Source organism: Protobothrops mucrosquamatus, unplaced genomic scaffold, assembly GCF_001527695.2.
Source record: "Protobothrops mucrosquamatus isolate PMUCROS unplaced genomic scaffold, P.Mucros_1.0 scaffold496, whole genome shotgun sequence".
Lineage (NCBI taxonomy): Eukaryota > Metazoa > Chordata > Lepidosauria > Squamata > Viperidae > Protobothrops > Protobothrops mucrosquamatus.
The window spans coordinates 119,284-137,376 of NW_015386812.1; the positions used below are offsets into that span (position 1 = coordinate 119,284).

The following is an 18,093-nucleotide window of genomic DNA, read 5'->3' on the forward strand; positions in this document are numbered from 1 at the left end:
GGTATTAATGCAATTGAAGGAACAGCACTCAGTAGGTTGAAATATTATCTCTAGCCTATATCTGAAATGAAAAGTTGAAGGAACTTCATTATTCACATATGAAAGTTAAAAGAAATGTAAATTTCAGGAAATATATTTGAAAACAGTTATTGTTTTTATTTTTTTATTTTTTATAGGTACTTCTTATGCTGTATCTTTTGTGAAGAATGTTCAGTAGTGGAGAGTGATTTTTTTTTTTTAATCGAACATCGAACACCAGTCGTTACCTCTGGAATCCCACTGGATGTCTCGCTAAGCCAACTGGAACTTTGCCCGTTCTTTTCTCCAGTTTTCTTTTGTTTGTTTGTTTTGCTGTTGTTACTTTATTTTTTTCCTTGCACAGGGAGAAGAAGAAAAATGAAATTAGGCAAAGTAGAGCTCTGCCATTTTTTGCAGATACTAGCTCTTTTCCTCTGTCTTTCTGGGATGAGCCAAGCAGAACTGCCAAGATCGGGATCAAAGCCCTACTTCCAACCTGGGAAATCCCGAACCAAACGCAGTTGGGTATGGAATCAGTTCTTTGTACTGGAGGAATACATGGGAAGCGATCCTCTTTATGTAGGAAAGGTAGGAGAATTTATTTCATAGTATACACATTTTTGCCTAATGGAAACCATTACAATGTGATTTTGAATTGTGCTAGCAAAGTGCCATCTTCAACCTGCTGTCATCTTGCTGTGTGTGGACTATAACTCCCAAATGCCTACTCAGAACACAAGATAGATAAAGCTATATGAGACTGATAATGTAAGGATTGCAACGTTAAGCAACTTTTTTACTTGCAGACATCTCTAAGAATTTTTACTTCAAAAAGTAGCTGGTAATATTACTTTTATGTACCCAAATGTTTACCCATCACTGGGGTACTTATGTTCCTATATGGTCTCAGAGTTGTGCTGCCTTGGAGAATTATAGCACTGCATGCTCGGGGCCTACAATCATAATCTCTGGGGGCTGTGGATTCTCCCTGAAGTTTCAACAACTCAAGAATCACATTCAGTCAAATAATAAGGGAACATTTAATAGCTGAGGTCATTGAGGTGATTATATGCTAGTATAATATATATAATAATATAATATTATAATATATAATATATATAATATATATTGGTGACCTACAAGGTATATCTATATAATTTTCTTGCCGTGATTGGAAGTGGTTGCCATTTGCCTTCTTTTCAAATGTTTTTGCAGCCTCTCTAACCTATGCTATGACATTGGGATCTCCTGATGGTAGCCATCCAATTACTACGCCAACCCTTCTTAATTTTGTAGGTTACTCAGAGTAAGTAAATGCTACCACTTCTGAGATGAAATTGATTTCTTGATGTTTTTTGTACTTAAGCAAAATATTATTTGGCATACAAATAAGAAGGCACAGTATTCTAAGATTCAGTGCAAATGAGTTTGAAGCTGTCCAAAACATATGTGGAAATGCATGCATGTACATAGTCAAGCAGGGTAATGGAACCACAGTATGAAAATGTCTGCATTTTGTTTGATTGCTCAGGCATGTAGCCTTAATGTTCCTTAACCGATTTCCTTTTGTCTTTGGTACTGATAACAGCAAAAACTATGCGTTTCAATAGTTTTTGCTGTTATTGTACATTTCCAAATAAATGAGCAAGCAAAGTACAGCATCATAAAATAAAATCTGGAACCTAAACAAGCTGAATGATAAATGGGTTTCTAATCATATGACATTATTGCTGCAACCCATTAACTAATTTACAGCATCAGCAGAAATCTATAATAAGGAAACTAAAACAGTTCAATATATCCACCCAAGATTAGATCCAGTTCCAATTCTAAACGGAGAAAGGGAGGAGGCAGAATCCAAAATCTCTGTGTGAGGAAAGACACATTAAAGAAAGACACTGAAAACCCCAAACCATTCACAAATGACTGGCATCGTTAGTGGCTGATCATTTTCAGTGGAATGACAATTTGGGAAGGGGGAGGAGCGAATGAAAAACTGGATGTTTTCAAGTTCCACATATGCCTTCAGAGTAGCCATGGACCAAGTAGCAAGGCAGCTGTTTGCAGTTTGAAAGCAAACTCAAAACAACTGTGAAGGAAACTTTATAGGAACCGATGCCCTAGTTATAGCTACCTATAGTTTTAATGCTTGATTGCCACAATATCTTATTCTTGCAAATAGTGCAACTCTCAACAGCTGGAATTTGTAAGTTTTCCCCCCATTGTCTCAAAATTTACTATTCTGCCCTAAAGTTAATCATAATGGAAATCATGTAGTAAGTAACTTTGTCCCTCACTTTGCTTTTAAGCCTCTCTTCTTCGCAAGATACCAAATGCTTGTTAGTATCCTCATCAGGTCTGCAGTTCAGATACTTTTTAAACTTCTCTGCCCCTCCTGCCAGCTTTCACAGCTGTGAAATGCTTTCAGGCCTGTGACAATGTACTATACTCCAGGCCATTTCTTTCCTTGTAAAGCTTATGGTCTGTTCTTTCCAAAGACTTTGATTGTGATTATACATAACCAGCCCGGGCTACCTATTGTAGCTTTATTCTGTAGCCTTTTAATGACAGATTGATAAGGGACATTGGGAAAATTGTGAAAGATTTGAAGATAGTTTGGATAGTATTTTGTTTTCTTACCTAACTTTGTATCTTATCCTGTAAGAACGGGAAACAAAAATTCCTCACTGCATCTATCTCTAGCAACAAGCCTTCTTTTCCTAGTTATTAAAAAGGATTATAAAGGTACTTAGAAAGATTATTCTTTTTCAGAAAAAATAAAACCCTCCATGCTCAGCAGGGAACTCACTAATCAATCATGCTATTGTATTTCTTTTCAGGTTAAGCAACTTTATGCAATATGCAGGAAAGGAGTAAGAAATAGGAAAGAGAAAAAAAAGAAAGACTTAAAATAAGTAACAGAAAAGGAAATATGAAAGGAAATGTCATTTGATTCATAGATACTGATCTCTCTGGCCATCTTGGCTTTCATTCATAAAGGCTTTCATATACTATAGATAAAATGTGGACCAGGTTACACGTCTTAGTCACTTGTGTGGCGTAGGCCATATTTACGACTAATAATAAGTTCAATATTAGTGATATGAGATACATTTACAACTAAAGCCCTGTTTTACTTCAAGAATATTCATATTTTTCTATGCAAGCCAGGATCTCTAATGTAGAGAATACTTTCTAATGCATTTACCAACTAGGAGGTAGATACAATAAACTAACATTTATTTCTAGATCCATATCAAATATATAATAACTATGTATGTATGTATGTATGTATTTATTTATTTATTTAGCAAATTTATTTAGCAAATCTATTTGCTACTCATCTCATAGTTCAAGGCAACTCTGAAATGTTTGGTGATATTGTTTGTGGGTTTTGGGCAAAACAAAGTGAAATAAGGAAATAAAATAGTAAAAAAATATATGCTTAGGATCCTGTTTTGGGAAGAATAAGACTTGAAGAAATTATACTTTAAATAAATCTGTAACAATTGGTTACAATGGTGCTTAAAAATTTGCGAACCCTTGTAAATTTTCAATATTTATGCATCAATAGTATCTAAAACATGATTTGTTCTCCACACAAGTCCCAAATCTAGATAAAGAGAACCCAATTAAACAAGTGAATGGGGAACAGCTTCATCCCCACTTTAAATCTCATATAGCTAGTGAATCTGGCACTAGAATTGCTTTGCCTGTTCATGAATATAGGGGCATGTTTGTGCACCACACACGTATATACATGTAGAGTAGATATATGAAACTTTTTCTTTCAGGGTAAAACTTTTCTCCCTTAAGATTAGGAATATGAATTTTTCGTATGTTGTACTGAGAAAACATAAAAGAAAATGCTGCAATACTGGACCTATTATTTATGGATTTTTGTCTTTTTTCCCTCAAGTATAAAGCCACTACAAAACTGCCACCTGTCTTGCATTTCAATTATAATATTAAAGACTCATCGACTTTCATTTTCTACCATCTCTAGTGAAGGGGAAATAACTTGATAAATGACTGAAGTTATTGATTGAGTTATTTTTGTGATGGTGTTACTGATGGAGTTGCAATAAAAATATATAAATTCAGTTCAGTTGCCAGTAGTAGATCTATGAAATCCTTTAGGATAGCTGTACTTTTGGTATTTTGGTGGTTAAGCAGTCTGGTAACCCTGGTCAATAAATGGCCAGTGAATCTTTTTATATGGTATAATCCCATCAGTTGCATCACCAAGTTTCATACAGATATGAATGAGCCCAGAATAGATTTACCACAATTAAAAAGAAAGAAAAAGAAAACACATTAAAATCTTGCCGTTCATATGCATGAAATGTCTTCACTCTCTTTTCATCATAAGCATTCATGATCCCCTTTCCACAAACTGTTCTTCTCTAACTACCAAAAGCTAACATAATCTAATGCTTAGCCAAGAAGGGATTGACCAGACTGTCAGCTTTACTTCTGGTAATTTAACCTACTGGAACAATGTGCTTCTGTATTTTAAGCCTGCCTCATGAGAATCCACTAAATCCATCTAAATATCATTTTAATGGTTTTATTTTTCCAGGAAAAAAAGAGATAGTGACCAAGGAGGGTTTGAATCCGAAGTACATCATTTTATCTAAAAACTGGTGAGATAATAGTTGGAATTCTCACAACACTTAAACATTGACATTTCTGATAATAATTGTAGTCCAATTACTGGACTATTGGAAGCCACTGGTTATCTTTGGCTTATAAAAGGAGCATGTCTGCTTCTTATCTAGGCAATCCTGGAATGGAGAACTCGAAATATAGAGTATTTTTGGGGGTGGAGTGGGAAGACAATCACCATTGTGTAATATAGAGATTTTGAAACTGTTCTATGGAACTCTAGGGCAGTGATGGTGAACCTTTTAGAGACCCAGTGCCCAAAAACTGCCCCCTGTCACCGCTCCGCCTCCTGTCCTGCCTGTTCCGCTCCTGCCCGCCCCTGCCCCACCTGCCCACAGGGCCATGCACTGCCTCCATAGCCCACCACAGCAGATTGTCCAGGCAGCCCTGCAGCACCATGGCAGCCACATCCTCTGCCCACACCCCGCAGCATCATCTGCATGCTATGGGGCACGAGGGTGGAGTCTTGTCCCTGCTGCCTGACTATGTCCTTGGCTGCGCTGCTCTGTGGAGGCCGCGCCCGGGGCGACTCTCCTACAGGAGGGCTGCTGGTGAGAAGGGGGCCACAGGGGGAGGCGGGGCTGGGGTGACGGTGCACCTGCCCACAGAGAGGGCTCCAAGTGCCGCCTCTGGCACGCGTGCCATAGGTTCGCCACCACTTTTCTAGGGTTTCACAAGAATGCAGGAAATGCATGAAAGAATGTGAATGCAGTTAGTTTCCTTTCACTAGATCTTTTTTTCTTAATTAGGATTCCCAGGATTTCCCCTTCTTATTAACATGCTATCTAGCCTGAAAAAGTTTGAAAATCTCTGGATTAATGTGCTTATTCTTGTGGAGACCACTGTCCATGGTGCTGTATTCTACAAAGATAAATGCTACTGGCTGAATGGGTTATTAATCATACATTTTTTTCTTGCTGTTGAGAAAAGTAGGCTGGTAGTTTTATCTTTTACCCTGTTCCCCTTCTATTCCTCATGCTCTTGAACAGTATTGTTTTAAAAAAAGAAATAAAATTTCTAACATACTATGTGTATGCCATGGAAGTATAGCATGATTTTACCAAATTCTGTTTAAAATCAGTGCAATGTGGTGTGTTATAATGTGGTTCAAAATGTGATTTTGGGATAATTTAAGAGATACTGAAAGTCAATACCTCTATAATCTATAAAGATAACTAAAGAATGTAGAAAAGGGTAGATACAGATCTTATTAGTTGTACATGTACATGTGGTTCAGAGTCTTAAAGTTTTAGAATGTAGGGTAGAAGAAATGAATTTCTATTAACACCAACAAAAATGATTTCTCTTAACTCCTGTGCATTGTAAGGCAAGAAATCCAAATTAAAGTACCTGGTATGGGAAGTAATTGATTCTTTTCAACCTATTAATCGTAGTTCTGATCCAAACCAGAACCCTGTCAATTTACCTATTGTAAGCAAACAAACCAACAAAAAGCATTATTGGATCATCTCTGTGCAATACAACTATCATACTGCAGTGCTCCTCAGAGTTGACAAATTCCAACTGTGTGAACTTCCAACTTCCAGAATGTTAAGCAATGGCGTGCTAGCTAGGAATTATGGGAACTGAAATCTATGCAACTAGAAGTCATCGAAGTTCATGGTTAGACTTTCAGTATATTCTGAGTTTTCATTCTATTATAATTTTGTTCGGGACATGCTAGTGTCTTGGATGCATGTAAAATATACTATATATTTCTTTCAATGTAGGATTTCATCATAGCAGAAAAGGGTAACCAGCCTTCTGTCTTGCATATCTATGATTTTTAACATTTTCAATGCCAGAAAGAAGTTTCCTCTAAAAGCTAATTGCTTGGTTTAGTTGTTGATGATTTTATTATTGCATTGTTCATTAATATTGATGTGAGCATTGAAAAGAATTGATTACTTGTCTTTTTTTAAAAATACTTTTATACTTTGCAAGGACCAGTTTAGTATAGTGGTTTAAGGGAACAGGCAAGAAACCAGGAGACCATAGTTTTAATCTCATGTTAATCACAAAGTCAGTTGGATGACCTTGGGCTACTCACAATTTCTCTCAGCCCTAAGAAGGAAGCAATGACAAAATAATTCTGAAAAACCTTGCCAAAAAAACTGCAGGAATTTGTTGTGGCAGTCTTTGAAAAAAGAATATGATTAAACAGGAAAAAAAGTTTAGGTAAATATATTTGTTTATTTTGAGTTTAATTAGAACTATAGTGTAGAATCTTTATTTTGGATTACAGTTCTATTTCATGAAATCTTAACTATCGCAGATTGTTTGTATAGACAGAATGTTATGAATAAGCAGAATAAATCAGAATCTTTTTAGCATTATTCAGTATACCAAACACTTGGTTTTGGTATTATTTTCACAGCAATACTGTAAGGTATATTTGGCCATGGCATAATATTATAAACTTCACCTCACTATAAAATGAATGTGAGAATATTCATATCCAAAATCAAATCTATTCACTAATCTACTGTGAAAATTCAAGTGTACAGGTGTGTGTAAGTATGGGGAGTGGGGTGGGGGGAAGAATAGGAAATATTTTATTCTAGAAAAATGCTTTGTATGGGTTAGGCAATGTTTGATTTAAAATTGAATTAAAGCATTATAATGCATTTTAGGATTTTTTTTAATAGCTGGACTTTTGAGCTTATTTAAAATTACAAAGCTGCTGTAGTCTAAAGATTTGCTTAAAGCAATTTAAACTTGGCTGCAAAGCTTTAGATGACCAACTAGGTGCTAGAATCTCAGAATTTCCTCCCCCCCATTTAGTAGTAGCCCATCCAAGAACTAATGAATTCCATTCTTTGTTTAGCTTTTTTACTTAGTCAAGGTTGGCTAGGTGCTACTACCTAAGTAGGCTGTTGTACTACCAAGCTGAGCTCTTGAAGTTCTAGTTGTTATCTTTAAAATTCTTCCTGGTTTAAGGTCTGGATGTCTGTGAGACTGCCTTCTCTCAAGAACATTTGCCTACCCTTAAATAAAACGGTCTTTCTCTATTTTCTCACTGGAGCACAAAATCTGTATCTCACAGGTTTGTTGTATAAAGATAAAATGAGAGCAATCCCCATGTATGCTGTCTTTAACTCTGAAGAGAAGGCAGTTTGTAAATTTAACAGACATGTGTAATAAATTAATAGCACACATTTTTGTGGCCAACATATTAAATTAATTGTATTTTACAAAAGACCTACTAGTATTAACAGTTCAATGGTATCTACATAAATGTGGATGTATCATCGTGTTCACTTGGACTATAAAAGGACTCAAGTCATGAGCCTTTAATGTAGTGTTTCTCAATCTTAGCAAGTTTAAGATGTTAAGCAGCTGGGGAATTCTGGGAGTTGTCATATACATTCCTTAAAGTTGCCAAAGTTGAGAAACACTGCTTTAATATATAAAGTCAAACATAAAATGAGTTACAATTGTGGCATTGTTCAGGGTAAAGAAATTAGACACTCTGAAATTGGTTGGCTAAAAAGTAAGAATTGGGGCCACTATCCAAAAATAAAGCACACTGATGAAAAAGTTAACCTTGTTTTATTTGTTATTCCAAGAATGCACAATAAACTTTTATGACTATTGTCCAGTGAGTTTCAACTTTAAAAATGAGCGTGGCTGCAGCCATTTTCCCTACTCATTTTCAGTTGACACATAACACGGAGGGAGGGGGAGTTTGCCAGGTGCTTCACTAGACTTTCTCCCATGGGAACCAAGGTCATCAGCTACTCCTGGGACTGCAGGCTGGTCGTTTCATGAAAAGCCCACTAAGAAGATATATTTGCTTGTATAGCTTTAGGGGTGGGATTTCTTAACTTTGTATTGGGGATTGTTACATGTCTATTCAGACTTGGTTTCACTTTTGACGTGCTGATTCTTTGTATCAATAAACATGTTCTTTGAGGAACTTGCCTCGGAGTTCTGCTTTATTTGTCTCTGTCTGGAACAGACAGTGAGTTTAGACTTATCTACTTTGATAGTGATTAATACAGATTCAGCCAAAGTGAGTTGTGAATTGATTTTTTCTTTTCTTTTTCTTTTTACAAACTATAGGTATTGCCTAGACTAGTGTAAGGGTTAGGGCTAGGGTTAGGACTTAAAATATAGTCCTAAGGAACCTGAAGGGGATGGGCTCCTGAGGCAAAAAAATAAGAAAAAATAAGAAACACTTATCTTCTATCATAAGACTATTGCCACTTTCCTTAGGCACATCCTTGCTTTTTATAACTGGGTCTCAGTATGTTGTTATCCAAAAATGCCAAAAAAAGTGAAGGTTGAATAACTTTTATTTGCATTGTTCCCACTTTCATCATTCCATCAACAGCCATAGTATATAACCTTGTTTGCTGAATTTTTATTACTTGTTGTAATGTACGATAATTGAAAATTGAAGTTTTTATAAAACTGGCTGGATCTGGGGAGCTGGCATTTAAAATCAGATAATAAAACAGTATTTGGTCTGAATACAGATTAGGAAATTTTACTGGGCCTTCCTGAAGAAAGGCCAAGCTAACACAGTAAATTTGCACACACACACCCCAACACACACATATTTATTTTAAGGATTTTATTTACATTGCTAGCACAGCTGTTTAGCATCTAATTCTGAAAGTTAAAGTAGACAATTCCATGGATTCTTACATAAAGGTAACACATAACTGAAGATGCAATGCTGATAAATGAAAATACTCTGATCTTTGTGCCAATACATGATTGCTGCAAAAGAACAGAGCAGGTTTTAAACAGGCATTGTATCTGTTACTTAATACATATCAGCAGGAACTTCTACCAGTGTGATATTATAATAGCAGAAAAAAAAATGTGCTGCCTGCAAGAAAGTTCTACAATGCTGAGTACAGCATTCTTCATTTGCACCACAGTGCAATACTAAAACTTTTTTGAGTTTTATTAATATGGACTAAAAGAGTGGTGATAAAGTGAAGCTGAGTATCAAGAAATGCTACTGCCAACTAGTTCATCTTATCAGTGAACTGTCTATACTTGGTGGGAATTACCCTCCGCATCCAGAACACTAGTTTAAAATGCTGGTAGATGCAACATTACTCTGAAGGCTAAGACTTGCAAGATTGGAAGGCTTGTGCATCAAATATGAGCTTTTGTGACAAAATCAGTAAAATTTTGTCATTTGTAGCCTATTCAGGATGCAAGGTACATCAGATGACATCCAGTGCATTCTTATTTGAGAGTGAAACCCATTGTTTTGAGTTGATTTACTTCCAAAAAGTACTCTATCTAGAGGATTGGATTGCCTGCTCATTTAGATTTGAGTATCTCAGTCATAATGGGTACATACTGAGCTGATACACTTGAAGTCGTTGGCAAAATTCCCATTGATCTTTTCTTGAATCAAAAATGCATATAAATAGCGTACTGTATTGCTCTTTAAGGATCATTGGAAAAAGGGTGTAAAATAAAACAAGCATTCTAAAAAAAAGACTTAAATAACACTTTACTGTATAAGCACGATGTGTTTATAAAGCAAGCTATACTATAAAGCAAGCTATACGTATTGACAGAATGCCATTCAATGCAACTGTAGTACTTTACATAAAAGCTTTCTGAGATATCTTGGAGTCAGAAGGCTTTAACGTGAGCATGTGAAAGAGGGCAATAGAAGGCCTGCAAACTATTTACCATATGTTTTGTAGTCATAGTAATAAGACTCTGCTCAGATAGTCTACATGGATAAAACAGAAAAGCATTTCTGCCAGGATGACATTGGCAAATTGAATCAATTAGGATTAGAGATGGCTTAGACAATCTGGTGAAAACATTTACAAACTTTGTGAAAGGAAACTCAGAATGATCATTCCCTACAATTGGAGTGAGCACTATCAACTTTAAACTTATAAACAAACACATGTTTAGAGAGAAATTGAGATTACAAAATTATATTTCATGGGGGACAGGTTTTCAAAGTTACAATATAATGCAGGAGTAGTCAACCTTGGCTCTTTTATGACTCGTGGACTTCAACTCCCAGAATTCCTTAGCCAGCACAGCTGGCTCAGGAATTCTGGGAGTTGAAGTCCCCGAGTCATAAAAGAGCCAAGATTGACTACCCCTGATATAATGACTTCTTTTAGGAGACGGCTGATAAGAGACTTCCATGTAAAAGTCTGGTGGCACATTAGCAAAACTAGAATGAAGATAGATTTGAAGTAGGCAGGAGGGAAAGGAAAAATCTGATTTAGTTTTCTGTTAGTAGAATAACTAATGAAAATAACTAGGTTCGTACCTGTTATTTTCAGTACATTCTTTCACTTTAAATAAAAAGTCAGCTACTGAGTGTAGGTGGAGCTCACTGTGTTTAACTAGAGTTCATTTCATTTAGAGGAGGAGATAGGAGAAACATACGGAGAATTAGATTAGAAAACTCTAATTTCAATCAGTGATGTTTGTGAAACCTTTGTGTGTGTGCTGAGATAATATATCCTCATCAAATACTTTGTAGGATAAGATGTGTCTGAGTTATGGAATCTAATCAAGGGAGACTGCAGGAAAATCCTAGCTTCTCAGCAGCAGAAAGTCTATATGAAGCTGGAAATGTTTCTAGCAGACTCTGAGCTGTTTCAAGAATTGCTCAGACAGCACAATTTGAATGTTAATGAAGATTCAGCAAACCCATAGGACCAAAATATAACAGCACAAGTTATTTCTATAATTTCCCACTATTGTATCGTTAATGGAACATAAATCCACTATAACACCAGCAATTAACAATCATGGCTAACTTACAAGAAATACTGGGAGAAGGGCATAGCAAGATACAAACTCATGCCATTTTTACTGTTTTAGGTGAGGGGAGAAGAGCTAATGCACTGCTGTCTCAAATATAATCCATTAATGTATTCATTTGCACTATAAATGCTGCAAGGTGCTTTGTTAAGTGAATAGGTCTCATTTACTTATATGGAGGAGATAACATGTATTTAATGCTAGGAATATTAGCAGCATAATGAGATGACAAATCTTCCCTCTAGGAAGGGTTCAAAAAGCCTGACTGTGCCGGATGACACTAAAGATTGACAGTGTGCATAGATATTGTTATATTTTAAGAGTTTTAGTTTTCCCACTTCAAGTTTTACAAGATAACCTTCCTCCCACTTTTCCAGGTGACTCATCAGAACCGCCTATTCTATCCCCAGCTTCTTTTCCAAGAATTGAAGTTTATGTATCTTGCTTATAACCGCTGTAATCGGTTTGGTTTTGTTTGATTTCCACTGTACTGTATATTACGGTTCCATTCCTTATGTTTCTCTGTTCATTTTTTTGAGTTACAAATTGCATTCTACAATTTGTAAACATGCAAGTTTTTGAGAATGCAAACTGTGTAATTTCACATCAAAATGCAACTCAAGCCTTCATCTTCTTTCTGTAGTTCCAGGCTCCTTGTGGCAGAGATAATAAATATTCTTAAATTATATTATACTTTTTATTTGGAAGAGCTTATCTTAATGACCAGCACTAAACCAAATTGAAACATAAAACATTTGTTGAAATTGGTTTAAAGCTTGTGCTTTTGAGCTATTATGGAACGGATAAAAGGAAAGTGGAATGCTAGAACAGCTGCCTTATTATTGCATATGACACCTGGCACGGTCCATTTGCTTCAGTACCTTGAATTATCGAAAAGCCAAGGGTCTAAAAATGTGCTAAATGAGAAAGATATTAAAATGAATCTTATGTCCTTACATATGCTTGGCTTGTGCCAATTGAGGGCCAGTACTATGGCCCTTTGCTCCCACAGAACCATAGGTCTTCAGTAGCTCCTCTAACTAGACGGATTACTTTCTGGTTCACTTCCAACAACTATGTTGTAAAAAGAGTTTTGCACCATTAACTTTGGAATTGTGGAGCTAATAATTTCCCACAAATGAAGGCAAATATACGTGTCCCAGGATAATGTTGCAGGATCCAATCTGAGTCGGTCACTAGGATGAGAGGTTTGTTCTTCCAAGCTTTTGGACTTATTTTGGAGCTCATCCTTAGGGAACTTCTCTCTTTCCAGAATGTGTCTTTTAGAGAGAGAGAAAATCCCTGAGGACGGGCTCTAGCACAAGTCCAAAAGCTTGGACGAATGAACTTCTGGTCCCAGTGACACTCAGATTGGAACCAGCTAATGATTTCCTATTACTGGGACTGTCTTCCTTATGTCATCTTTTGGTTCCTTGGCCATTTTCCTTCTTTCTTTCTCTTCCTCTCTTGATATTATTTCATCCAGCTTTTTAAACTGAGTGTGCGGGGGGGGGGGGAAGACTTCTTGCAATGCAAGGAATGTGGTGCCAGCTGAATTTTTGCACTTCTGAACTGTTTTTTTTCTGAAGAAAGGTCTAATTGGCTCAGAGGGAGCATTTGGTATTGCAGAGTTGACAGCAGTGAGGACAATCAAGAGGGCAATGCAGAAGTGCTTCTGAGAGTATGGCTGAATAGAACATGATTCTACTGTTTCTGTTCACTGAGCTGTTCTATGATAGAGAACATCTCTGATACTTTATTATTGCTACCTGTTGATAATAACTACGTATTACATATACACTCAGTTCATTCCCGACGCTTGCACTTTAGCTCCTGTGTGCAGTTATCTTTTTCAATTGTGCTTTTGCAAACCTTTTTGTCGCTTTTTATTAATCCCAATTTATCACCCATTTTCTTAGTATCAGGTTACCACTTCAGAATCGCAATTAATGAAACAGAGATTTAAATAAGATAGCAATTGGTAGAATTACACTCTCAAATATTTAATGTATTTAGATAGCATTATCCTGGGATAGTGTTTTTTATACTGCATACTGCCTATCCCGCCTTGTTGTTTTACAGGTTTTAATGGTTTTAATCTACTCAGAAAACCTCAGTTATTGGAAGGAGTAAAGCTATTATTATGATTGTTATTATCATCTTGGCTACATGAAAGGATATTGAAAAGTAACCCATTTAAGTAGAATTTTATGATTATCTTCTTGATGACCTCTATTCTATTAACAAGCTGCCACCAAGATACACTTGGCCATTTCTATTGTTCCAGAAAGTACTTTTTTCAAAGGACTTTCTTTTGCTAATGAGAAACAGCGAGTAACCATTTCTTTTTATATCTCTTGATATAATTCAGTGGGGTTTAGGAAAGCTTTTTCCTAAAGAGTTCTTGATGGTCATTGTACTGATGATTTTGCAGCCTAAATAAATACACAAAGTTAGTGGCTATTTCTGTCTTTCTTTCAATTATTTTCTGAGCTGAAAGAAACCAGAAAGCCATTATTCAGCATTAGAAAATGATTGTTCAACCCACCACTTCTGCTCTTCCCTTCAAGGGTCAGAGAAATCAAAACACGAGATAGGAAACATTTGCTGTGGTGTGCATTCTGCAGTCTTGCCACATAGTTATAGAACAGATATTTCCACATAATTTGTCAAATCAAGGAAAAAGAGAATAAATTTATTTCTGGTCCTTGAGTTGTTTTAGAGAAAAGGTGTTCTGGATGATGAAATAGGAAATCATGGATCTGTAACCTCCATTCATTTATGTTTAGTGGAAATACATTCTGGAAAATAGGGCTGTGAGAAAACATACATATATTTTAAAAGAATTCTGGGTTTTATTTTCTTTGAGTAGGCATTTTATTGCCTTCCTTAATCAGGACATGAAAACCCTTTAAAATTTTGGAAAACCATTGCTTCTCCAATCTACAGTATATGGATGTAGGTCTCTCAACCAACTCTTTTCTTTTGTTCCCAACATTTTTGGCCTGACTGACTTACAAAATCACAAAAATATCAGTGTTATGATCTTAGAACCTATTATAACATTATTTCATCTATTTTGTTGCTGTTGGTCCCTTTGCTTGCCTGCTTGCTTTTTTATTTCTTCTTTAATTCTTTACTTATTTGCATATATCTTGCCAGTTTTCTTCCATGCTTTTATTACTAAGACACTTAAGCCAGTTTAGTGTGGTGGCAAGTTGTTGGACAAGGACCAGGAGAACCTAAGTTCAAATCCAGATTCAACCACAGAAGCTTACTAGGTGACTTCAGCTCAGATCACCTCATAGGGCTCTTATAATTAGAACCTGGAGAACAGAGTGTTACATGTGCTGTCTTGAATTTTTGGATGAAAGACAGGAAATAAATCTGAACAAACACCAAAACAAAATAGGCCTTCTGGGTGTGATAACCTTCCTATCCATTCTGTGCATCTTCTTGAGGGCCCATTTACTTGCTAAATTGTTGGTAAACTGTACACTTAAGCACTTTTTTTTCTGAGAAAAAAATGTTTTGCTGAAAGGGCTTCTGTTTTATCTAATGTGATGTAACCTTGAACAACCTCCCTCCCACACTATGCAAGTTTAGAAGTTAATGCTGAGGTCAAGGAAATAGAGAAAAGAATAGGACATAGTGTATTCATCTAGAAACTACAGCATATTTAAAATATACTGCATATCAGCAAATACAGCAGTATGTCCTCGTCATGAAAAGGGACAATGTGATATAGGAACCAAATGTATTGGAAATGTTCCTATCCAGCTTACTGTCAGCATATAAAATGTGTCAATGCCCTAGGTAGTATATAAAAATTATATAACCTCTTTTCATGTAATGTGTATGCTATCAGAACTAAACATAATTTATCAAAATTTGGTTCCAAATTCAATGGGGTCCACAGGACAACAGGATGAAATAAAAGCTTTTTCTCTGTCTTGCATTTTTTGTGTGCAGTTCAAACCTCGGCAGTGCTTCTCCATAAGTGGCTACTATATTCAATATCCCCCTTAGTATCTTTATAAGAATGCTTTGTCACAATCTAGCATTCATTTGAATAGGTATTCAGATGAAAGATATTTCCAATGTCAACTCCATCATCTTAGTGGGCAAAATTTGGAGGAAGAGCTTCCATTCATTTTCTCCAGAATTTCCAGTGAATTTTTTTATGTTATTACTCTAAACTATTATGAAACAATAAAACTGCCAACAACAGTGATGAGTTAGGGGGATTCTGATGTTTTTTGTGCTCTCTTTTGCTTTGGCCCACGTCCTGAATTCAGCTCTAATGTGTCTCCCCTCAGTATCCAGGTAAGTGTGTTACTTTCCTCTCTTTATAAATCAGCTTTATTGAATTTAGTGAGCTGCGGTGTCCCCTTGTCATTTATTTAAATGGCAATCAACATTAAGTTCCATGCCACAAAACTTATTAAGTTAATTTATTATTTATTTTAATTAATAAATTAACATATTTTATATTAATACCTTTTATAGCTTGTTCATATTTACTAGAAAGTGAGTTCTACTTAGTTTTAAATTGTTTGAGTTCTTAGCAGTAATGATCTTAATAATTTTTAGATTTTGTCTCTATGTTGATTATGTGTTGTTTCACTATTTATATTACTGTAGTTTTAATTTTCCTGTTTTCTTATTTTATATCTAAACTCTCTTTATCAAATGTATGATAACTAATCATAATAAATAATGTCATTTATAGAATAATGTCAATACATGTATGTTTGTATCTATGTTTTAGAAATTATGAATAGAAGTCTAGCCAATTTTGAACAAATGTTTCATTATTTCACATTGAGAATCTAATTGTAAAATTTGAATGTTTGGGGACAGAATTATCAGTCCTTTTAATATCAATAGAAATGTCTATTTCGGTCGCAGCTGTTTGCTGCCTCCCGCCTGTTTTGCGTAAAAGCCGGTTTGACAGCCAGCATCAGCTGTCAAACGGCTTGATACCTTTCCCCTGGGCATAAGGAGATAGGTGAGCTGCCCGGGGTAGGAGTTGAGTTCCCGAGTCGTCCTATATGGACGATGTAGGCGAGAACTCCTCCGGAGCCCCGAGGATTCTCCGCGATCCAGGACGCCTTCGCTTCGGCGAAGCTAGAAGCCGCCGCCACCGCTGCAACTTGAAGTTAATTGTGAGTTTTACTTGTAAGCAGACGAACCAACTTTGGANTCGTGAATTAGAAGCCTTTGCAGGCCCGGTGATCTCAACTCTCAGAATTTCCCTAACCAGCACCATCCCACGGGATAAAACTCCATATATCTGGCCCATGCTTCTGGTACAGGACAACACTTATAAAAACCCATCTTCCACTCCCCCCGTTCAGATGCCTTTGTTTCCCACTCGGTTCCTGCTTAGGTGATCTGGAACCCACCATTCGCTGCGTCTACGTCAACAGGGAAAACACCTCCCTGGCCGTGGCCTTCTCTCATCCTGTGGCGGTGAGTTCCAAAGGCTGTCGAGGGAAAAAAAAGATTTTTCAGAAGTCTGCTGGTCGGGTTGACCGTTTCCTTCTCTCCTTTTTTAGGTGGCTCCAGCATCTCATGACCTGATCGTCTTCGGAGACGAGTCCCCGCTGGTGGTCCGCTGGCGCACGCCGGACGGAAAAAATAAACCCGGACTTATGTGGGTATCTTTTGAAACTCAGCTGGACCGTGGATGAGCTACTGATGGATTTCTGGGGAGCAGAGAAACAAAGGGGGGGTGTTCTTTAGTTGCATATGCTTAAAGTAGCCAGGCTGCCTTTAAAATTAAATCTATGCAGGCAGTCCTCGACTTAACCGCAGTTCATTTAGTGACCGTTTGCAGTTGCAACGGCACTGAAAAAGGGGACTTAAGACCTTTTTTTCACACTTAATTACCATTGTGGTAACGTCATGTGATCAAATTGGGACACTTAGCACCTGGCTCGTATTTATGACATTTTGTACTGTCCCGGGATCACGTGATCCCCTTTTGCAACCTTCTGACAAGCAAAGTTAATGGAGATGCCAGATTTACTTAACAACCAGGTTACTAACTTAACAGCTACAGTGATTTGTTGAACAACTTAATCAGGATAGAGCTGGAAGGGACCTTGGAGGTCTTCTAGTCCAACCCCCTGCGCAAGCAGGAGACCCTAGACTACTTCAGACAAATGGTTGTTCAATCTCTTCTTAAAAACCTCCAGAGAACAGAGTAGAGTAGAGTAGAGTAGAGTAGAGTAGAGTAGAGTAGAGTAGAATAGAATAGAATAGAATAGAATAGAATAGAATAGAATAGAATAGAATAGAATAGAATATATGGAATTAGAATAGAAATAAGGAATAGAATATGAAGAGTCAGAGCAACTTAATTGTGAATTTATACTGGGACTAAAGGTGGAAACTATTAGGCAAACTAATTTTATACAAAGCTGCTTGGTCTCATTTCAACTGCTAAAAACAACAAAGATTGATATCCAGATTATATTGGCAGAAAGGGGAGCAAATTTTGCTCAGTTTGAAGTGATTAAGTTTTGTAACCAAATCTTGAGGTTTGATAATCGAAACGTTCTAATATTAACTTGGTATAGAAAGAAAGCCAGAGTCAGATATAAATATGACATTAAATGTTATCTGATG

At 36.5% G+C, this 18,093-nt stretch overlaps 1 protein-coding gene across 1 annotated transcript in view; it reads left to right on the forward strand.

Moving 5' to 3' along the window:
* Nucleotides 1-396: 396 nt before the first annotated feature.
* Nucleotides 397-18,093, forward strand: part of CDH7 (cadherin 7) — a 97,359-nt gene continuing 79,662 nt past the window's right edge. Inside the window, exon 1 of the mRNA XM_015816776.1 lies at nt 397-606. Within this exon, the coding sequence (XP_015672262.1) occupies nt 397-606 (210 nt within the window). The remainder of the gene's footprint in view (nt 607-18,093) is intronic.